General features: G+C 39.7%; 1 protein-coding gene across 2 annotated transcripts in view; it reads left to right on the forward strand.

The window, feature by feature from the left end:
• The first annotated feature begins 1,587 nt into the window (after positions 1-1,587).
• LOC126470150 (F-box only protein 30-like) overlaps positions 1,588-23,871 on the forward strand; it is an 85,655-nt gene continuing 63,371 nt past the window's right edge. For both annotated transcript variants that reach the window (XM_050097763.1, XM_050097765.1), the window contains exons 1-4: positions 1,588-1,898; positions 10,141-10,559; positions 20,931-21,119; positions 21,560-21,646. In XM_050097763.1, the coding sequence (XP_049953720.1) occupies positions 10,178-10,559; positions 20,931-21,119; positions 21,560-21,646 (658 nt within the window). In that variant the 5' untranslated portion in view covers positions 1,588-1,898; positions 10,141-10,177. The remainder of the gene's footprint in view (positions 1,899-10,140; positions 10,560-20,930; positions 21,120-21,559; positions 21,647-23,871) is intronic.

A 23,871-nucleotide genomic window follows, 5' to 3' on the forward strand; every position in this document is an offset into this window, starting at 1 on the left:
GAGCAACAGATGATACTGCTTTTGTGGATATGTATGCACTAACTCTGAACAGTTGGAGAGGGATCACGAGTCGCAATGCCAGCAATATCTCCAAACCTAGCTATGTTTAGCCCTCCACTCGTCGACCAGACTCTCCTTGTCTGCCCAGCACCGCACCAGATACCGGAGTCCTCAGTACCTCTTATTGCCGCCAAACTTTCTAGCTCCTCTCACATGTATCCCTGCACATTTTCTACCAATCAGGACTCTGAAATTTCGCGCAGTTCTCCCAGCTTTCACAGGCCGTATTTGTGTCCCGTTACAACCGTTGTATTGCCGTAACGGCGAGAAGCAGTCTCTCTCTCTGTCTCGCATGTACGCTCTCTCTCTCTCTCTCTCTCTCTCATTCCACCTGTGTGGTCTCAGGCTCGCCCGGCGCCCCCTACAGTCACTGGTGACACTCTGCCGCCAAAGCAGGTACTGTGTGAAGCTCTGGCCAGCCACCGGCCACCTCGCTTGTTCCACAGCTCAAAACAGTTCTTTCCTGTGTCCATCCAAACCATGTCCCCAATGATAATATGCAAAGTTCTCAAAATCTTATGTACCAGTATGAACCTTGGGTTTGCTATTAGTATTATTTCTGCCTAATGGCTCTACCTGTCCACGTGGTATTTGTCATTTACTTCCTGAATCAATCTCATGTAAGGTGCTGAAATCTGCCACCTTACAATTATAATTATATTATAATTAATAATATAACTATAATATTCAGTGCTTCAGTTGTCTGAATTGTCACGGCACACCACTGTGAGTATTTTGATAAATACAGGTTTCATTAATTATCGTTACGTATTATTCGCAACATACTTTTTAAAGACTTAAGGATGTGTAAGGAGGATCGTGAACTTGAAAATATGAATACGACATTATTTTATTGCGAAAAGTCACATTTACTACGGATACTTAAAAATTTTGGTGTATGTTTAAGCAAAAAATTCAAATCAGTTACCGAATCTGGTATAAGAAATCAGTAAAAATTAACCTTCTGTTCGAAATTTTTAAATGTAAAGTACGTGACCAGATTACAGTATTTTAAAAGGATAGGTATGATTCACTCAAACTAAGTTGACACTCAGAGAAATGGCTGATGGGAGCGACCGCAAAAAGGCATTTCCCATTGACACGGTCGCTCCCATCTGCCACAGCACCGAGTGTTAACTTAGTTCGTGCGAATGGTTAAGTAGGCTCTCCCTCAACCTGGTATTGCGAAGGTTAATTGAGACTTTTCTCATGGATGTACAATATGTTAAAAGACGTTTGAATTACTTTCATTGATGAAATAATAACGAACTTGTCATGATAAATGTTTAACACAATGAAGTGTACTTGATAATTATTTGGCTGTTGTAGCCATGCATCATCAAGCAGAAATTAGTTTACAGCACTTATTTATATTGATCAGATTGCTGCACTGGCGATACTTAGAGGTCGGGTTTGAAGTGGATTGGTTCCATCCACCAACGCTTTTTATCTCCCGCCAAGGCTCACAAGAAAGAGCAAGGAGGTTAAGCATTTGGCATGTCTTGCAATATCTTTGCCGATAAGCAGTGTTGCATGAGGTGTGTTTTACAATAGAGAGAGCGAATGATTGAGTGTTACGTTTGTGTATTGCGTTATTTAAGTCTGAAAATTTTCATATAAACAGATGTTGTGAGGCTAACTTTCAATCATGCTCGCCACGATACTGTTTGATAAGGTTAGCTGGAAGTGTCAAAACGAACTGTCAATGTGTTCTCAAGAGCAGCAGTTGCGGCCGAAGCCGCTCGTGTACAAAAAAAGTCTCAAGTATCACCATTGGTCGAAAGAATAACGTCTTCAGAATATGAAATAAACCAAAGGGCATATATTTTGCAAATATTGTAAGTATTTTTCCTTGACCGCTAAACAGTTGATGATTTTTTATTAAATTCAAAGGTAGTTGTCAGAAGTCATAACGTAAACAGGCAGTTTAGTGACAAAAATGAAAGTTGTGTAAGTCCACCCTCCTCCTCATTTAGGATTTGCTTGAATGTATGAGAACGACATTATTGCAAAAATTGGATTATGATGTTTTGTTTTGGACCCGGAGCAATTGGTAATGTGTTTAGTATGCCAACACTTTGACAATTTTTTAAAACATATCTGTAAAACTTGTTGTACATTAACTCATTTTATGTTCTATGATACCATATGTGCATCTGCATATCAGCCAAAGTGCGAAGGAAATCGTGCAATACGATATTTTAATGAAAATCACAATTTGCGTTACTGGTCTCGGGAGCTCACTCAATAGATGCAGTATTATTTGTCATTATTTTGGTTGGAAAGATTTTAATATATTGTATACCATTGATGGTTTTAGATTACTTGATAATATTGAAGCATCTTATTATTATGTAATGCTGTTTTGACATCTAAGTGAGTAACACATAAAATTTATAGAAGGAAGTGTTGAGAATTAACATGTATTAGAAATATTATGGTTATGAAACCAAGGCATGGAGCATGGCATAGTTCTCAACATGGATTTATGCTTTTAGCAGTAGAAAAGTCTTACTCATGAACAACTAATTAAAGCAGTGGAGTAAATAACATATTTTAATGTTTCATGTGGGGTATGGATTCTTATAGTGTTGAATCTGAAGTAAAATATATGCTGTTGTGTGATAGTTTGCTTGGTTCAGTAATTTAAACAGCAGTGATACATACATTGGGTTCAATTATGAGATAATAACATAATAATACTTGTAACAACCAAATGCTGCTGTTATTTTTACTGATAACAATAAAAATGGGATTTCTTGCAATTATGTATAATGATGATATAATTATACCGATTGAGTCAAAGACTTGAGTTTTTGTGGTAATATTTTGTTAGCTGATTTGAGGGTAGCTGAATATTAAATTTGTAACTTTCAAACAGGTACATAGATCAAATGAGGACCTCATGATGATCTTTCAGACTTTGTTTTATTTTGTAGAGTGCAGGCACCTTATTTACTTCTACTTAGCATTGAAAGGGGATTTTAAGAAAAAGAGACATCTCATATCTACCAGCAGTAGTTTCCAGACACATTACTGTGTCAGTACCACATCTCTTCTTTGATGCATGACACTATTATAGTGGTGGGCATGTCAGTAGTTCGGATGACTGATGAAGTGGAACAGTTGTCAGTCACCAGTCTGCTGGGCATTTACCACATTCAGTTGTATTAATCTCACTTATGTATGCCTGACTATCTGTGTTAACATGTGTTGATACGTGTAGGTATTATGCGAAAACAAATTGTCAACTTGTAACACTCCTAGCTCCTTTTGTGTGCTACAAGACATGAACGGTCAGCCCACCATTTGTGTACTATCAGGGGCATGGACAGTCAACCCACCAAGCCAAACTTATGCAGGGAGTCTTCCTGATCAACCCTTGTATAAAACAAACATATGGTCATTAGAAGGTCAACATTATATCAACGTTGGCATCTTGTTGTTATGAGAGATTTAAGCTGCTTGGAAAATATTTTTCCTCCACAAAATCAGAAATTGTTGGAAATATTATTAGCTTTATTGAAAACTAAAAATGTTGCAAAATTTAACCTATAGACTAACACCATTCAAACAGCAAAATTACTGCACAGAACATTCAGCTTCTGTAAGGATGTTGTGTCATGCTGCGACATTATTAACCTAGACATGAGAGTCACAGGAAGATTATGCAGATACTGGTGTCACAGAAATAAAAAATAAAAAAAAAATGATAAAAGTAAAAGGTACATTGGAGAAAAGAGTAGTACTCATTTAAACATTCAGCTCACATGCTTTGCCAGAGTCCAGATGGGCTTACACTCCAACACTTTTTATGTCAAAGCCTGTGATATGTTTCAGATGTCAGAGATAAAGACAGATTATTGTTGCATGTAAATGTGGTTGGACCTGCAATAGGTGTGGACCAGCAGCACACAAAACAGAGTAATCCTCTAAATTTCTAGTCTCTGTCTTCCTTAGCCTTCATTGCGTTATACAGAACCTTCTGTATTTATGATTTGGCAGAATTATTTTACTGTAACTTTATGGTGAGATGGCCATCTGTCACAACAGTCATTGGTTAACTTAAGGGATGGAAGTCGTGTACGCCATCTACCTGTGAGTTATGTAAACATTTGTTATGTGTGTTAATATATAGTATTCCCTGAGTTAGAGCTTTGGTACTAGCCCAGCATTTGTCTACATGAGAGGGAATGCTACCTATGAACAACATGCTGGCTCCCGGTGTTGAGACTCACTCTCTCTCCTGCCTGTCTTGCGAGCTAGTGTGCTGTGTGCTAATCTTTACAGACTGACCAACAATATTTATTTACACTGACATCCATTAATTGCAAGGTAGATAACCCTATATTGAACAGAGTATGTTTTTGGGAGCAGAAAATTCAGGGACTGAAGTAATCAGGCAGGTTCTTTCTGGCAAAGAATTGTTCGAATAAAATTAACTTAGACTTCTTTCACACAGTACTAAAGAAACAGAAGGAAATCAAATGCAGCCAATTAAAAGGCTCAATATTACTGAATGTAGCTTGTACTACAGTAAAAGCAACTATTTAAATGTTGATGCGTACAACAGTGGATTGAAATATAGTTGCATCTATCCGCATGAGCTCAGGGAAGCATATGAGATTGCCACTTACTTAGTGTAATGTTGCTCTGTAGTCAGAGACAGTCAGTTTAAAGCCTGAAGGATCTGTTGTGAACCTAGCAGCCTCTTTGGCTCAGTGGATCTGTGATTAACTGAAGACAGTAGAAAATAGTCAAGGCAATAGTTTAATTTCTATAAATTATTCCACTCTGCCCACCGTAGGTAGCTTGGGCAAAGGCACCCAGTTGTGTGGTGAAAGGGGTTATGCGCTCCGCATCTCCCACTCCCCCCCCCCCCCCCCCCCCGGGCTCTTAGAGGAAAGAAAAAAATAGTGTAATCATAGGGGAAAGAAAAAATAGTGTAATCACATGTTTTTCTTTCAAGAAAATGGTTTAAAAGTCAGTATTATGTAGGTTTTTAATGGGGTTGGAACTGAAACTTTTTTATGCATACTTACAAGTCGCCATTCATCTTCCAAAATATTCACAATACTCCATAACCTACCCCCTCCCGCAACCCCACCTCCGTCTAGTCCCCCCACCTCCCCCTACCAACTGTCATATGGGTGCCCTTGGTCTGGGGTGACTCAGTTTAACATTGCATGTAGCTCAGATGAATAATTAATGGGACCTATATTATGCAGTATATACTCATATTTTGCTTTAAAAATAATTGAACTGTATAAAATGTCAACCGCTCTTTTCTGCTGATAGAATGTTATGTTTTCCAAAAGTGTGTTCCTGCTCTTATGCATGTAATGTTCTCAGAAACATGTAAAAACAATAGTATTATGGAAATTAACCTGTAGCCATCTAAATTGTGTATCTCTCATTTTATGGTATGATGTGGTTTCACTAAGGAGTAGTTTTTAATCTGCCTGGCATCTACCAAATCTGAGGGGGAAAGACTACAGGTGACAGTGCATCACTAACATGTGGTGTGCTGCTCTTCATATGCATACTTGATATTTCATTCCATCCATTTTAGTCCCAACTTTTGAAATATTTAATAATAATTCTATAAAAAATTTCTGGTTTGTAAATGGCATTATGTTGTAAAATGATTTACTAAAGTGTCAGGTACTGCTGGAAGTGGCCTTGATCGGGACAGATAATACTACTGGGGCAGTACAACTTGAGCCTTAATACACATTTTCACTCCTGCCCATCTATAACCATAAAAGGAATGTAAATAAATTTTATCATATCATATGATTGATTGTTGGGGATTAAGAGAAACACCTATAAATTGATTTAATAATATTTTGTTTCTAGTCTGTTTCCTGTAGCTGCATGTGATATAACTATCCCAAGACAACTCCTTGTAAATATTCTGCATAATAGCCTGTAAAGATAATAACCCTAAGTATGCACCCTGTGTGTGTGTGTGTGTGTGTGTGTGTGTGTGTGTGTGTGTGTGTGTGTGTGTGTGTGTGTGTTCAAAGTGTTGATTGTTGAGTGGAAATGGAAATGAAGTCCTATGCTTCTTGACAGCGCATAGGGGAACGATGGGGGAGACCCGCATCGCCGTACTAGGCAAGGTTGTAATGGAGGTGGTTTGCTGTTGCCTTCCTCAAGCCATAATGCAGATGAATGATGATGATGAAGACAACACAACTACTCCCAGTCACCTCGGGGCAGGTGAAAATCCCTGACCCCGCCGGTAATTGAACTGGGGAACCCTTGCTTAGGAAGCGAGAACGCTACCATGAGACCACGAGCTGCGGATGACCGTTGAATAGCATCACCTATTGCACCCCCCCCCCCCCCACCCCCCACCCCCCCGCCATGAACCATAGACCTTGCCATTGGTGGGGAGGCTTGCGTGCCTCAATGATACAGATAGCCGTACCATAGGTGCAACCACAACGGAGGGGTATCTGTTGAGAGGCCAGACAAACGTGTGGTTCCTGAAGAGCGGCAGCAGCCTTTTCAGTAGTTGCAGGGGCAACAGTCTGGATGATTGACTGATCTGGCCTTCTAACACTAACCAAAACGGCCTTACTGTGCTGGAACTGCGAACGGCTGAAAGCAAGGGGAAACTACAGCCATAATTTTTCCGAGGGCATGCAGCTTTACTGTATGGTTAAATGATGATGGTGTCCTCTTGGGTAAAATATTCCGGAGGTAAAATAGTCCCCCATTCGGATCTCCGGGCGGGGACTACTCAGGAGGACGTCGTTATCAGGAGAAAGAAAACTGGCGTTCTACGGATCGGATAGTGGAATGTCAGATCCCTTAATCGGGCAAGTAGGTTAGAAAGTTTAAAAAGGGAAATGGATAGGTTAAAGTTAGATATAGTGGGAATCAGTGAAGTTCGGTGGCAGGAGGAACAAGACTTCTGACCAGGTGAATACAGGATTATAAATACAAAATCAAATAGGGGTAATGCAGGAGTAAGTTTAATAATGAATAAAAAGATAGGAGTGCAGGTAAGCTACTGCAAACAGCATAGTGAATGTATTATAGTGGCCAAGATAGTCACGAAGCCCATGCCTACTACAGTAGTACAAGTTTATGTGCCAACTAGCTCTGCAGATGACGAAGAAATTGAAGAAATGTATGATGAGATAAAAGAAATTATTCAGGTAGTGAAGGGAGACGAAAATTTAATGGTCATGGGTGACTGGAATTCGAGAGTAGGAAAAGGGAGAGAAGGAAACATAGTAGGTGAATATGGATTGGGGGTAAGAAATGAAAGAGGAAGCCGTATGGTAGAATTTTGCACAGAGCATAACTTAATCATAGCTAACACTTGGTTCAAGAATTATAAAAGAAGGTTGTATACATGGAAGAATCCTGGAGATACTGAAAGGTATCAGCGTCCGGCCATCCTGATTTAGGTTTTCCGTGATTTCCCTAAATTGCTTCAGGCAAATGCCGGGATGGTTCCTTAGAAAGGGCACGGCCGATTTCCTTCCCCATCCTTCCCTAATCTGACCTTGTGCTCCATCCCTAATGAGTCTAAAATGTTTCAGATAGATTATATAATGGTAAGACAGAGATTTAGGAACCAGGTTTTAAATTGAAAGACATTTCCGGGGGCAGATGTGGACTCTGACCACAATCTATTGGTTATGAACTGTAGATTAAAACTGAAGAAATTACAAAAAGGTGGGAATTTAAGGAGATGGGGCCTGGATAAACTGACCAAACCAAAGGTTGTACAGAGTTTCAGGGAGAGCATAAGGGAACAATTGACAGGAATGGGGGAAAGAAATACAGTAGAAGAAGAATGGGTAGCTCTGAGGGATGAAGTAGTGAAGGCAGCAGAGGATCAAGTAGGTAAAAAGACGAGGGCTAGTAAAAATCCTTGGGTAACAGAAGAAATATTGAATTTAATTGATGAAAGGAGAAAATATAAAAATGCAGTAAATGAAGCAGGCAAAAAGAAATACAAACGTCTCAAAAATGAGATCGACAGGAAGTGCAAAACTGCTAAGCAGGCATGGCTAGAAGACAAATGTAAGGATGTAGAGGCTTATCTCACTAGGGGTAAGATAGATACTGCCTACAGGAAAATTAAAGATACCTTTGGAGAAAAGAGAACCACTTGTATGAATATCATGAGCTCAGATGGAAACCCAGTTCTAAGCAAAGAAGGGAAAGCAGAAAGATAGAAGGAGTATATAGAGGGTCTATACAAGGGCGATGTACTTGACGACAATATTATGGAAATGGAAGAGGATGTAGATGAAGATGAAATGGGAGATATGATACTGCGTGAAGAGTTTGACAGAGCACTGAAAGACCTCAGTCGAAGCAAGGCACCGGGAGTAGACAACATTCCATTAGAACCACTGACGGCCTTTAGAGAGCCAGTCCTGACAAAACTCTACCATCTGGTGAGCAAGATGTATGTGACAGGCGAAATACCCTCAGACTTCAAGAAGAATATAATAATTCCAATCCCAAAGAAAGCAGGTGTTGACAGATGTGAAAATTATCGAACTATCAGTTTAATAAGTCACAGCTGCAAAATACTAACGCGAATTCTTTACAGACGAATGGAAAAACTAGTAGAAGCCGAGCTCGGGGAAAATCAGTTTGGATTCCGTAGAAATGTTGGAACACGTGAGGCAATACTGATCCTACGACTTATCTTAGAAGAAAGATTAAGGAAAGGCAAACCTACGTTTCTAGCATTTGTAGACTTAGAGGAACCTTTTGACAATGTTGACTGGAATACTCTCTTTCAAATTCTGAAGGCGGCAGGGGTAAAATACGGGGAGCGAAAGGCTATTTACAATTTGTACAGAAAGCAGATGGCAGTTATAAGAGTTGAGGGACATGAAAGTGAAGCAGTGTTGGGAAGGGAGTGAGACAGGGTTGTAGTCCCTACCCGATGCTATTCAATCTGCATATTGAGCAAGCAGTAAAGGAAACGAAAGAAAAGTTCGGAGTAGGTATTAAAATCCGTGGAGAAGAAATAAAAACTTTGAGGTTCGCCGATGACATTGTAATTCTGTCAGAGACAGAAAAGGACTTGGAAGAGCAGTTGAACGGAATGGACTGTGTCTTGAAAGGAGCGTATTAGATGAACATCAATAAAAGCAAAACAAGGATAATGGAATGTAGTCGAATTAAGTCGGGTGATGCTGAGGGAATTAGATTAGGAAATGAGGCACTTAAAGTAGTAAAGGAGTTTTGCTATTTGGGGAGCAAAATAACTGATGATGGTCGAAGTAGAGAGGATATAAAATGTAGACTGGCAATGGCAAGCAAAGCGTTTCTGAAGAAGAGAAATTTGTTAACATCGGATTTGATTTAAGTGTCAGGAAGTCGTTTCTGAAAGTATTTGTATGGAGTGTAGCCATGTATGGAAGTGAAACATGGACGATAAATAGTTTAGACAAGAAGAGAATAGAAGCTTTCAAAATGTGGTGCTACAGAAGAATGCTGAATATTAGACGGGTAGATCACATAACTAATGAGGAGGTATTGAATAGAATTGGGGAGAAGAGGAGTTTGTGGCACAACTTGACTAGAAGAAGGGATCGGTTGGTAGGACATGTTCTGAGGCATCAAGGGATCACAAATTTAGCATCGGAGGGCAGTGTGGAGGGTAAAAATCGTAGAGGGAGACCAAGAGATGAATACACTAAGCAGTTTCAGAAGGATATAGGTTGCAGTAGGTACTGGGAGATGAAGAGGCTTGCATAGGATAGAGTAGCATGGAGAGCTGCATCAAACCAGTCTCAGGACTGAAGACCACAACAACAACAACATTGCACTAGATTAAACAGCATCATATTTTTACAATAAAAGACACATTGTGTTACAGAAAGAGTTTATCTCAAATTGTAAGCAGTAATTTAGAGTAAAAATCTAATGCTGAATCAGATGTTGTAACATTGGCTGTTGGCTGAGGACAAGTTTTATTAATGTCTTGTTTCATATAATTTATTGTTTGTGTTGATGTGACAGTCTGCCTACAAATAATTACTAAGTAAGAGATACTATACTTATATTAGCTTTACTTTTCCATTGTTCCAGGTATTTTAAGAAATATTTCGAACACAAGACATAAAAGATGCATCCAGAGTGTAAAAAGTTAGGTCTTCCACTTGATGAGGATCACAGTCATTGTCAGACCTGCATTAAAGTTAAAGAATGCAAAGCAAAAGGACTGAGAACTGAGAAATGTGGTATTATTGACTGCCCAAATGATTGTGGATTTATGTTCCACAAATGCAAAACGTCAGAACATTTACTATTGTGTCTGAATTTAAGAGTTCCTTGCATTAATTCTGGAAATGGGTGCCCATTTACCATGCCTCGCAAAGAGAGGGGAAAACACTTGGAGACTTGTCCTGCCAGTGTCGTCGTGTGTACAGTGGAATGGAACCGTTGGCCAACATGCAAGATGAAAGGACCACATTTGCCTCGACAATCACATAAATCAGGACAACTAGGTAAAGTAGTTTTCCATTATTTTTATGTCTTATGTACTGTGAAAACTACATGTTTTATGTGAAATGGTTATACTTATGAGTGATGATGTTAATTATAACTTCACCCTTATGAAAAATATTCACATGTTTAGTGCATATCTGACACTATTAACCCAAAAGTCCAGCAGTTAATATTGATAAATTCGCCTTTGTGTCAACTACGGTCTAGCAGAGAGGTTTATTTCTTCTTGCGTGGAAGAAAGAGATGTATAATTTTTACATGAAAAATGACTTAGATAACCTCTCTCACATGAATTCCTTTACTTTTTCATTAGGTTATCCTAAGCAAGTGTTCTATTAGTTAAATATAAACTTAGACTAATTTACTGTGTGCTTCTGTTGGGAATTTATCGTTGGTCTTAGCCAGTCAGATGATAGGATACAGTACCAGTTAGAATTGCTTGATCATATAATATTCATTGTCACAAATATTCGGCTATTTTTTCCAGAATATGTCATGATTTCAGAGGTGTTCGTTAGATTGGGACCTGATAGTTCTGCTTAGACAAAATACCAGGTAACTTCATTTATACAGCAAAGGAAATTACGAACTACCATTGCCATTGGCTACCCACATACAACTCAATATTCACCGAGTTCACTTTGTCTGATTCATCGTCAGTTACCAACTGCAGCGAACGTTCGAGCACTTTGGCTCACCATAAATGTACTTTTACCTAAATTTGCTGTTGAGTTTAGTATGTACAGTAAGAAGCCATTTTCTGCTGTCATGTTGCATACTAATCTTGAAACTTAAGAAATGATTATTATGTATATAATGTAGGCATCAAAGCAACAACTCACCAAATAGGGAAGTGTTGGGTCATAGACAGGCACACAAAAAGGAATGAAAACTTCACTAGCTTCTGGACAAATGATTTTTTGAGCTAGATTTCACATGCATATGCATGTAGACACCCATACAGCTACATTGTGCCAACTGACTACACAATCCTTGGACAGCATTTAGGCAGATAGAGTAGGATGAGTGATTGTGCTGTGTGGAGTGGGTGAGGGGAGAAAAGAGCCATGAAGAGGGAGGGAGCGCTGGGGTAGTGCGACTGATTGCTTGGAGAGAGGTGGCAGGTGTGCACGATAGGACTGTCAGAGGAAGAGGTAGCAGGTGCACGAATGAGGAATGTGACACATGGGCACTGGAGTGAGCGAGTTCATGCAGTGCACAATGATGGTAACAGAGGGGGGTGTTCTGGGACTGGGTGACAGAACAGAAGAAAGGGAGACTTGGTTAGGGTTTGGGTGCAGAAGGTCAGTGGAGATTGAGGCCTTAATATCCGCTGAACCCCTGCACCCACACCCTCTACCCACCAGTAAAAGGGAGCAAGGAAGATTTGGTTTAACATCCCATTGACATTGAGGTCATTAGATATGGAGAACTAGTTTGGATTGTGTCAAGGATGGGGAAGAAAACTGGCCATGCCCTTTCAAAGGAAACACCCCGACATTTGCCTGGAGCAATTTAGGGATATCACAGAAAACCTAAATCTGGATGGCTGGATGCGGGTTTGAACCGTTGTCCTCCTGAATATGAGTCCAGTGTGCTAACCACTGCGCCACCTCACGTAGTCTATCCAACAGCTGCCCTTTCTTTGTCCTTATACCCTCTCCCAATCCAGACCCCCATGTCACAGTCATTGTGCATAAACTCATTGGTGGCGGTGCCCCTGTGTCACATTTTGTCCCATGAACTTCCTACCTCTCCTTCCTGCATTTCTATCTCACACCCCTGCTGCCTCCCTCCAAGATGTCAACCAATCTCTCCCAAATCTTCGCCCCTTTTCTCCCCTCACCCACACCACTTGACACAACCCCTCACCCAGTTCACCTGCCTAACTGCAATATGAGTGTTGTGTTTTCAGGCGGCACAGTGTTGCTGTACATACACTCCTGGAAATTGAAATAAGAACACCGTGAATTCATTGTCCCAGGAAGGGGAAACTTTATTGACACATTCCTGGGGTCAGATACATCACATGATCACACTGACAGAACCACAGGCACATAGACACAGGCAACAGAGCATGCACAATGTCGGCACTAGTACAGTGTATATCCACCTTTCGCAGCAATGCAGGCTGCTATTCTCCCATGGAGACGATCGTAGAGATGCTGGATGTAGTCCTGTGGAACGGCTTGCCATGCCATTTCCACCTGGCACCTCAGTTGGACCAGCGTTCGTGCTGGACGTGCAGACCACGTGAGACGACGCTTCATCCAGTCCCAAACATGCTCAATGGGGGACAGATCCGGAGATCTTGCTGGCCAGGATAGTTGACTTACACCTTCTAGAGCACGTTGGGTGGCACGGGATACATGCGGACGTGCATTGTCCTGTTGGAACAGCACGTTCCCTTGCCGGTCTAGGAATGGTAGAACGATGGGTTCGATGACGGTTTGGATGTACCGTGCACTATTCAGTGTCCCCTCGACGATCACCAGTGGTGTACGGCCAGTGTAGGAGATCGCTCCCCACACCATGATGCCGGGTGTTGGCCCTGTGTGCCTCGGTCGTATGCAGTCCTGATTGTGGCGCTCACCTGCACGGCGCCAAACACGCATACGACCATCATTGGCACCAAGGCAGAAGTGACTCTCATCGCTGAAGACGACACGTCTCCATTCGTCCCTCCATTCACGCCTGCCGCGACACCACTGGAGGCGGGCTGCACGATGTTGGGGCGTGAGCAGAAGACGGCCTAACGGTGTGCGGAACCGTAGCCCAGCTTCATGGAGACGGTTGCGAATGGTCCTCGCCGATACCCCAGGAGCAACAGTGTCCCTAATTTGCTGGGAAGTGGCGGTGCGGTGCCCTACGGCACTGCGTAGGATCCTACGGTCTTGGCGTGCATCCGTGCGTCGCTGCGGTCCGGTCCCAGGTCGACGGGCACGTGCACCTTCCGCCGACCACTGGCGACAACATCGATGTACTGTGGAGACCTCACGCCCCACGTGTTGAGCAATTCGGCGGTACGTCCACCCGGCCTCCCGCATGCCCACTATACGCCCTCGCTCAAAGTCCGTCAACTGCACATACGGTTCACGTCCACGCTGTCGCGGCATGCTACCAGTGTTAAAGACTGCGATGGAGCCCCCGTATGCCACGGCAAACTGGCTGACACTGACGGCGGCGGTGCACAAATGCTGCGCAGCTAGCGCCATTCGACGGCCAACACCGCGGTTCCTGGTGTGTCCGCTGTGCCGTGCGTGTGATCATTGCTTGTACAGCCCTCTCGCAGTGTCCGGAGCAAGTACGGTGGGTCTGACACACCGATGTCAATGTGTTCTTTTTTCCATTTCCAGGAGTGTATATGAGTGTGCTAATGTGTTCATCCAAAAGCTATCAAAGTTGTAATGTTTTTTGTGGTCCTGTCAGCACCTCAATTCTTTCAATATTGGTGAGTTTTTATCTTCACTCCTAAATTATTTATGTTCTGCCAAAATTTTCCACACCATAGAAATTATTATTACTACTTTTGATTGCCAGTATCTCTGAGGAATTAGAAACTTGCTTGATAGCAGCTGTTACAACTGTCAAAAATATCCATCTCCTATCACTGTAATGTACCAACAAAAAATAATACACTGGGTAGCAAATTCTAAGTTCTTGGCTTTGTGTGTTGATAATAACTGAAACTGGAAAAAAAATTGTAGCAGACTTGCTAAAATTTTCAGGTTGAACTGCTTTCGCCATAAGAATATTTAACAACTTTGGGAATATTCGAAAAGGGTAACTTAACATATTTTAATTCTCTGATGTCTGACAGGATAATATTGTCAGGTAACCCTTCATGTAGGCAAAAAATATTTATTGCACGGAACAATGTTATTAAAACTGTGTGGGTTCTTGTAAGCATCTGTTAAACACTTGGGAATATTAAACACAGCCTCACAGTAGATTTATTCATTCATTCATGAACTTTGTTCTCAAAAATCATCTGTAATTTGAGAGTAATGCAGATTTTGACAAATACAATTGTAGAGGGAAAATTTATCTGCACTTTCTGCTAGTGAATTTAACTTTGGCACAGAAAGCAGTGAAATTCACAGCTATAAAACTCTTTATTAGTCTAACCATGGAAATAGAATGTCTGGCAGACAGAAGAAGTTTTTCTAAATGAATATTAAGGTGGTTTTGCATGACAGCCCCTTCTTTACCATGGAGGAATATTTGAATAGACGTAAGTAGTCAATCACAAACCAATAAATGGCCAACATGTAGCCCATATATAGAACAGCATTTAAACAAAATTCAGAGAGTATTGCACTTGGGAGTAGAAACAATAGATACATAGGTAACTGCTAAAGAATTTAAATGTAATATTTTTCCCAATAAGATAATTTGACAGAAAATAGAGGGAATAAAAAATAAGATAAAGAAAACAGTGGAAATGCACGCTGTGGCTGGGGGGAGGGGGGGGGGGGGGGGAGGGAGGATGCAAGAAACAGGAAATAATTGAAAAAGAATGTGAGAAAGATGCACAGATGCATCTGAAAGGTTGCCAATAAAAATACGTTGGCGAGAAAAGGTATAATTTGTATAGCTGCGAAACTTTGGGAGTCAAAAGAAAGAGCAGACTAATCTAGCTGAATCAGATGAAGAAAGAACCATACAGGTTTTTGACCTCATATTGTAGTATGTATGTTATGCAAAAATTGCATGTTGCTAGAAATGATAATTAATGCATCTCAAACAGTGTCTGCATATTACCTGTTGGTGACACATGAAGATTTGTGTGCACTGCCACTCAAACCTAGTTTTCCCGTTTTTCACAAGTGCTCACCTTAACTACTTCAGCTATCCTTGCATGCTTTCAGGACTGACCCAAACTTCCATATGTCATACTTTTTATGACCCTATCGTTCACAACTTTACTTGGATTCCTATCACAGGGTTTCAAGGAAACAAATGTATTCAACATTAGTACTGAAATTGTCATTTTGCCTATTGAGCACATCATATGGAAGCTGGTGTTAGTGCTGGAAGTGTGCTTGGATAGACAAAGTGGTTGAGGTGATTGCTCACAGCAAGCAGGAAATCCGGGTTTGAGTCCTGGTCTGCCACAAACTTTAATGTGTCACCAGTAGGTAGTATCTTCATCAGGCCCGGATCTAGGGGGGGGGGGGGGGGGTTTCAAACCGGGTATCTTTCTCAGGTGGCAATTTCAGAGGGTGCCAAATTCATATTCTTGAAGAAAAAAAACCTTGTTTCACAAAGCACCTAGCATTTAGTGCCCATTGGTCTATCGATTATTCATATGATTTTGAAACACATCCCTATTGATTTTTGAACACATTCTAAGTTGATTTCTGAACGAATTATGAGTTGATTTTTGAATGTGTGCATAGTGCACGTGAAGTCTTGGGCAGGGGAATCCCCATTGAATCAAGAAATAAACAAACTTTCCCACAGACAAAATGGGATGGGGCTATAGGAGCTGAGCCAGGTGAATACCAATTGCTGTTTGTTTATGTAGTTGACTGGGTGTGCGAATGATAAGCATTGTTGTAATTATTAGCAAAATCCATAGGTTCAGACCACCAGAATGAAAATAAATGATTAACAGTAATAACAGGTAAGAAAGATTACATGTTATCTCCTTGGCTTATCCAAGAAAATGAAATTTTGGTAGAAAATTCTTGACAGATTGCTACACTACTAAGGGCAAGTTTTACAGTCCCTGGTTAGCAGCCACTTAAGTTCTATTCTCAGAATAGTGTGGAAAATGCATTGTACAAACACATAATAACACCTAACTGGAGAATAAACATGGGATAACTGAACTGGTAATTCCGGCAGTGTTAGAGAAGTTAACCAGAGAATAAGTTTTGGCAATGGCAGAAGTAGTTACAGAATTAGTGATGACAAAATTGTTTGTTAGAATGAGGAATGAGAAGAAATGGGGACATCACACAAATTATATAGAACAACATGCTGGCTCCAGATTTATACAAAAATTTCGTTCCACTGGTACTTTTCAGTTTCATGCTTGAGGAACTGGAGTGTATGAATGAAATGTGAAACTGTTCCTTACATAAAACCTTTTGCTTTCAATAGGCATAATAGACATTTGATATTGGTATTTCATGTGTTATATTCTGTTGTGTTATTTACATAAAGAAAGTAGATAAAAATGACCATTTGTGCCAAAACAGTCTCACTTATTTGGCATGTGTTACAGTTGCTACAATATTAGAAAGCCTATTTTGTTTTATCTCGCAGACAATGACAAAATAGATGTGATCAAATCGAGAAACCACAACACTCTTGGGTACTATTCGTATTGACAGCATTTTCAGTGTTAGATGATGACATTTTGGTTTTTCTTATAGTAAAACGTTTGATGAACTTTGATGAGGTAATTGATTCTTTTGCAGAAAGGAAAGCATGATGTAAAGTTGTAGCAAGATTAGAGAGAAAAAAAATGCTGGGACCTAAGGATTGAAGAAATGTGTACTGTCTTGCTTGTCTCTTGTCTTTACAGGTTTTATGTTTCCTATATTTAATTTTAAATCACACAAAAGAGAAAATTATTAGGTAATAGGCGATAAAGAGTGCAAATTTTCTGAAGAGTTGTTATTCTCACGGCCACAAACAATCCCACCTTGTATTAATTGTCAATTTTTTTAGGGAGGGTAGGATGTCAAACCGACCAACTGAAAGTAGGAAAGGCACCACAGTGCATTTCAATTTCCACTGCCCTGAATAGATGTTTAATGGCTTCCATTACAAAATATAAATGTATGAATTCCACAGAGTGAAATACAGTGATGTGCGATAGAAGAATGCTGTGTGAAGATGTGTGGAACTGCTCTTTGCCACACTTAAGACCTAATAACACATCCTACATTTCCTCGAACATATATGTTTTGTACATCAAACTCTTCAGAAAGATATGCACTAGAAGATAAACATATATTTGAAAAATTGAATTTTGACGTCCTATCTCAAACACTGGTGTGTGGGAGGGGAGTATAGAAGGGGGCTAATGTCAAAAAGATTCTGCAATTGTGAAAAAAACTTCATAAATTAACTACTGCTGCAAGACCATCACCAATGTCTGTTTCTTCACACACTATTAAAAATCATACTGTATTTGGGCCAATGAATTGTCACCCAGTTCCTCACTTCCTTTTTCTACTAATACATGTTTTTGACAGTTGGGTTGTGGGTTATGTAGCTGTTATTGAATGTAAATAATTCATTTTCCTCATGAACTTCCTGACCACCCTTCCTATAATCAGTAGTGCTCAAAATATATGCACCTGTAATTGGGTTTATAATAGCTCCATTCTATTCACACTTCTATTTTCTGGTGCACCACTGCTGTTGTTACTGCAAATATCTCCACAACCTACCTTCTTATGTGCACACAGCTGTATCAGTGTCGTTGCTGCCAATTGCCCTGTCATCTTCTTCTGTGTCAATTTCACCATTAATGCTGTACTATTATCATAATGATTCTGACATGAATCCTCCACAATGACTGCTTTCTCAGCAATGGAGAGTGCATGCTTTTGAAATTTTCTAGTGGATTAAAACTGTGTGCTGGATTGAGACTCGAACCCAGTACCTTGCCTGTTGTGAACAGTGCTCTTCTCAACTGAGCTGTCAGAGCATAGCTCACAACCTCTCCTAGCTACTTCACTTCTGCCAGTGCATCTCTCCTACATTTCAAACTTGGTAGAGGCTCTCCTGCACACTTTGCTGGACTATCACTCATGGAAGAAAGGATATTGATGAGAAATGGCGTACACACAGTATAGGATCTTGTTTCCGAAATTAAAATTTCTCTCTGCAGTGTAGTGCGCACAGCTCTGAAACTTCTTGACATACTAAAACTCTCTACTGGAGCGCCATTTGAACCCATAAGGGTGATTGCCAGAAATACCTCACTATATCAGTCAGTAAGAGCACTCCCATCACAAGGTGACATTCCGGGTCTCTGTTTGACACAATTTTAATCTGCAATTACTACTGTTGGCTTGTAAGTTGTTGATAATTTGTGCTACCATTGTGTAAGTAGTACATTCCACTAAAATATAATCTTTTTCTTATTGATAATTATGACTGCAACATAAAACCCACTTCACTTTACCTACTGTGCAAAACATTGCCTCATCCAGTCTGAATGTTACATTCCTCTTTTGTAAATAGTCTTTAACTGTAGCCAATATCTGCTTCAGTGTATTTAAATTTTAGGATTAAAGAGGTAATTAAATAATTCAGTGCCCATGTGTGGTTATAATAGCATCAATTTTAAATGTTTCAAATATTTTCATGTTGCTTTTAACAAAAATTTACAACTTTCTTTGAAAACCGATTTATTTCCTCTTTCCAAAAATTACAATGTAAGTGGAGTAATTGAGATGTTATGGTGTGTAAGAGATGGTGGGTACATGAAGAGTTGTGCACAGATGCAAAGAAAGCTGGAATACTTTGCAGTAATATGAGCATGTTCTTTGCCTCACTTCCAAACCATAAGATTTAACTGCTGGCTACTCAGAAAACTGGGAATCCTAGAACCTGTTCCATGTGCAAACACTGTTTTACGTATGCAGCTTTTGTGAAAAATTTATGTATGCTGAGAACTAGCAATATCACTTGTTAATGTAATTAAAATGGAAGTGGTAGCTTTATGTGACTGAAACGCTAAACAGCCTTACTATGTGTAAACTAGTGTGAAAGTCAATACCAACTGTTCTGTATGCAGCCAGAAGTGCACATTCCAGAATGACACAATTTTTTGGTTTGTCACTGTCCTTGCTATTCCAAATTGTGCTAATACCCACCTTCTTATGTGCACACAACTGAATTTGGTGGGTGGTTTAGGGTTAAAAAATCTTTTGAGCCATTCCTCAGTTCTGATAGTTCATTTTGTTGTTGTAATCACAAGTGTTTGTCCCAGGCTGCAATAATAATGCATTTGACACACACCCATTATTGCCACCAGCAGGCACAATAGTCACTTGCTTTTGCTAGAACTTTGGTGGTGAGGTTTGTATCATACTTCCAGTTAGACTGAGCATTATGCCTTGGACCAGGGCATTATGCCCATAGAACAAACATCAGCAGTAACTCTTGTTATGAAGTTTATAATCTTGCCTACATATAAAAATTCCTGTGATAGTGAATGGTTCACACAGTATTACACCTTTTCTTTGTGTAATTCTTCAATTTCCTTAAATAATTTCCAAATATCTGCTTTCTTCTTTCATCATAATTCACTGTTCATTTTATGAAAACCGTTTTTGTCATTCAGGCTGCTGCCACTTAATGGAATTTTTGTGTGTGTGTGTGTGTGTGTGTGTGTGTGTGTGTGTGTGTGTGTGTGAGTGAGTGAGTGATTTGAGCTCCTTCTATCACTGTTTCTTATTCAGTTTTTAAATGATGTAGCTTCCTTGTCACCCCAATGGCACCTAAAATGAGTTCAAGATTTTTACACATACAGCCATAGTGTCTGCCACATATAGTTAAAAGTTTCTAAAATTGGTAGGCTTTTTTTGATTATCATCTTTCTTAATGAACTTAAATAAATTGTATTTTCATGGCTACGACTATGCATAATTTTCCTAGCACTTGTTATTCTACAAATGAAGTCAATCAGCATATGTGATGAATACAGAGAGATTATAAGTCAGAGCCTGTTTATTACACTGCCATGCTCATGTTGATGTATGACTTTTGTTGAAACTCACTGACTTTGTATGAATTGTAGGGTAGAAAGAGTCTTTTGATGTCACAGGCTGTGACTAAACTTTGAGAAAGACCATAGAAGATTGAGGTAACAATGATGCAAATATCTTGAAGAAAATGAATTTCTTGTCTGGATAATGAGCATTAGTTGATATGAGAGAAAAGTATTACTGCATCCTGGTGGCAATTCATAATGTATGTACTTAACATTTGCGGCCTGAAGTGTAAATTTGTTGCTAAGATGTTAACAGGATATGGAAGGAATAGGCAAAAGGGATAAGACATTTTCTAAGTGGATCTGAATAGTGTTGGATCCATATGCCATGGAGATCCAGGTACAGAATAGAATTTTAATTTGGAAGTACTGTGAACTGATAAGTTGAGATAGTATTTGATGCTGGTGCATTTCATGCATAGCAAAATTTCTGTATGGTCTCTAGTTAGCTATCTTGGGGAAGGTTCAGTGACTTTCAGAACTGTTTGGTTTTCATTTGCATAAAGATGTGAAACTACTGTTGTGGATTATCTGACAATGTGATTAACTGACAGTTGACATAACTGGAATTGCAGAAGTGTTAGTTTCAAGACATTTATTTTATTTATTTTCTGGCATTTTTCAGATGCCGATTTAGCCCAAAGTGATGAGCGAGCCTTAGTAAAGTCATTTGAAAATCCCATGTGGAAAAGACAGTACCGACACTGTTGTAATAATTTCTTCCCAGCAATTCCTGTATCAAAGGAGAAGGATGGTATTGAGCTCGTTTTCAATGACACACAAGATGGACTTTCTTCACAGGAGAGCTCTCCAGGTATAATTTAATTTGATGCAGCAGTACTACTGCCTTTATGTTATTATTATTATCTATATTTATTATTTGCCGTCATATGTGAAGTTTGCCGGCTGGTGGCTGTAGCAAACTTTGCAAACTACTTCAGAAAAAAAGAAAGGGATATTATGGCCTCAGAGTACAGTCTCTGTTGTTACCTAAGTTGCAGCAAAATGTAACAGTCTTTTATTGTTTGCAGTAGATTGTCTTTGAAACATGCACCTTTTCAAGAATTCACTGTATGTTACTGGGTACTTTTATGAGGGTTGTGTCCATGAGCCCTCCACAAACTTTAACATTTTTTTAATTTCTAAGCATGCATTGTTTCTTGTCTGTATGAATAAATTATTCTGTGTGGAACAACATTTTAATTATTGGTATAATTATTTAGAAATAGTGTAATTGCTGACTTTTTTTTCCAGCTGTTCCTGTATCGAAACAAATTGATTGCAATGAAGGAACTTTTGTTGAGGCTTTAGATGGTTCATCTTCTCCAGAAAAATCTATAGGTAATACTGGGTATTCTAGCTTTTTGTAGCATTTCCAATAAGTGAAACTGTAGGGTAAGAAGTATTGAACCATAAAATTAGATGTTAATTAAACAATTCATTTGGGTAATGAATGATACATTTTGCCAATACTAAATTTTTATTTATCCCCCTAATCTTAATTTATGATTATGAAATTGTTGAATGATGAAACTGTGTTTCTTATTTATTGCTCTGTATTTATGTCTCATCAGAAAAATAAATAATCAGGATCATAGACCAACAACCCACTTCTGTCAAATTCTATTGCAAGTTGTAAGTTATTCACTGATTATCAGCACAGGATGAGACTTGATGGGGCATTTTCGTTATTTTTTATTTGCACTGGTGTTTGCAGTCAGAATGAGGTTTTGATCATGTGATTGTATGACATCTACATTTCTTTGATCTTGTTTCACATAATAAAGTGGTCTCACGCCATGGTATTCAGCTTGTTGGAAACCTAAAAATATACAGAGGAACTTTTACACTGAAAAATTGAAACTCTGTGACAGTCCTTTGAATTGAGACCTTTACCTTTCATGAGCAATTCTGCAATGCCCACTTCCTTCTCTCTCTCTCTCTCTCTCTCTCTCTCTCTCTCTCTCTCTCTCTGTCCTTTTGTACTTTTAGTTGTGAACTTGTTCCACATTACAGAAAGTTAGGTGGGATCTACCAAAAAGATGACTAAGAGTGGATGAATTTAAGTGATCAGTAGTCATATTAATTCCTTTTTTAGATAAAATAGTCATATCAGCAAACAAGTAAAAAAGTAGACCTCTAGTAGCAAAAGTAGGAACTTTTCTATCCCATTTTGCATTTGTAGAACACTTGCACTGGTGATAACACAGAGACCAGTGGAACAAAACTGGAGGTTCCTGAGGTTGATGATGGCAGAGTTCACGAAGTGAATGGCTAACAAAACAAGTTCAAACTGTTAGCAAAGTCATCTTAAGCGTATAAAAACAGTCCAGGGAGCAATCTGAATCACAAACATAGTACAGACAAGGTCAAAACTGTACGGATCAATGATGCACACTGAAAGCTTCAATGATTAGTGAGAGACTAACTGCCAAGTGTGGGACATGGTATTTACCAGTACTCTTTCATCGGAGGATGGGCCCATGTGATATGTCTGTGGCTGCAGCAGTGCCTCTTGTGGGGCCAAGCTGCAACTGCAGTATGCAGTCTCAGTATCTCTGACCTGTCTTCCAGATTAATTCTTGGGCTGAGCAGGGAATCTGGTTCACTGTTGGATACTAAAGGAACTATGCTACACAGATAGTTTTTTTTTCATTGTCAGTGGGGTATTTGTGGTAGAGGAAATGGGAGAGTTTATTGGTATAAGTGTTAAGGGATTTGGTGGTGTAACAAATCTGCTTTTGGCAGATGCTTTAGCTGTGGGGAAGGGTCTGTTTGTTGTAGTTGGCGAGTGGCAGTTATCGGAGTTTGGATATTGTTGTGTGTTTCTTGGTTGATTTATTGTGGCCAGATGTTTGGATACTGGGTTTAATGAGATAGAGTGTTGGAGTTGGAGGCGAACTGGATGAACATATTTTGAGCTGAGATGAGGAGTTGAAAAAACTGACTTTTTTTTTAACCATGAATCCAGATCATAAAGGTATTGATGAACCTATACCAAGACAGTGGATGGTGTTTGAGAGTTAAGGAATAACTATTCCATGCAATCCCTGAGAAATAACTGTCTCGAGGATTCCATTTGTAGATGTGATGCAAAAACCATAGGTGAGAATAAAGTTGGCTAGTGTGACAAGGAACAAGGTTTTGAGAAGACGTGTGTGTGTGTGTGTGTGTGTGTGTGTGTGTGTGTGTGTGTGTGTGTGATGGATTCAGGTAGTATATTTTATATGGTCTGCAAGACTGGGTGATTTGTTGGAGGTACTGCTATCAGATTGGTGATACATTTTGTTGGCACTTTGATACCTGCCAGAATAGTTGTCTTAAGGTATTTTAGGTTTTTTGTGTGTGTGTGTGTGGGGGGGGGGGGGGGGGGCAAGAGGGGGAGGATGTCTTCTTTCTGCTGCTGCTTCTCATCTCTGGCTCCCTTCCCCTCCCAGCAGCAAAATTACTATTCTAACTTCATCTGTGTTTCTATATCTGTATTGAACCGAGTGGCATAGAATCACCTCCCTTGTTACCTAGTGCCACCAATATCTATTGGATTACTCTGCCAATCCTAAGTTTAT

The sequence above is a fragment of the Schistocerca serialis genome, chromosome 3 (assembly GCF_023864345.2).
Source record: "Schistocerca serialis cubense isolate TAMUIC-IGC-003099 chromosome 3, iqSchSeri2.2, whole genome shotgun sequence".
In the NCBI taxonomy this organism is placed as follows: Eukaryota; Metazoa; Arthropoda; class Insecta; order Orthoptera; family Acrididae; genus Schistocerca; species Schistocerca serialis.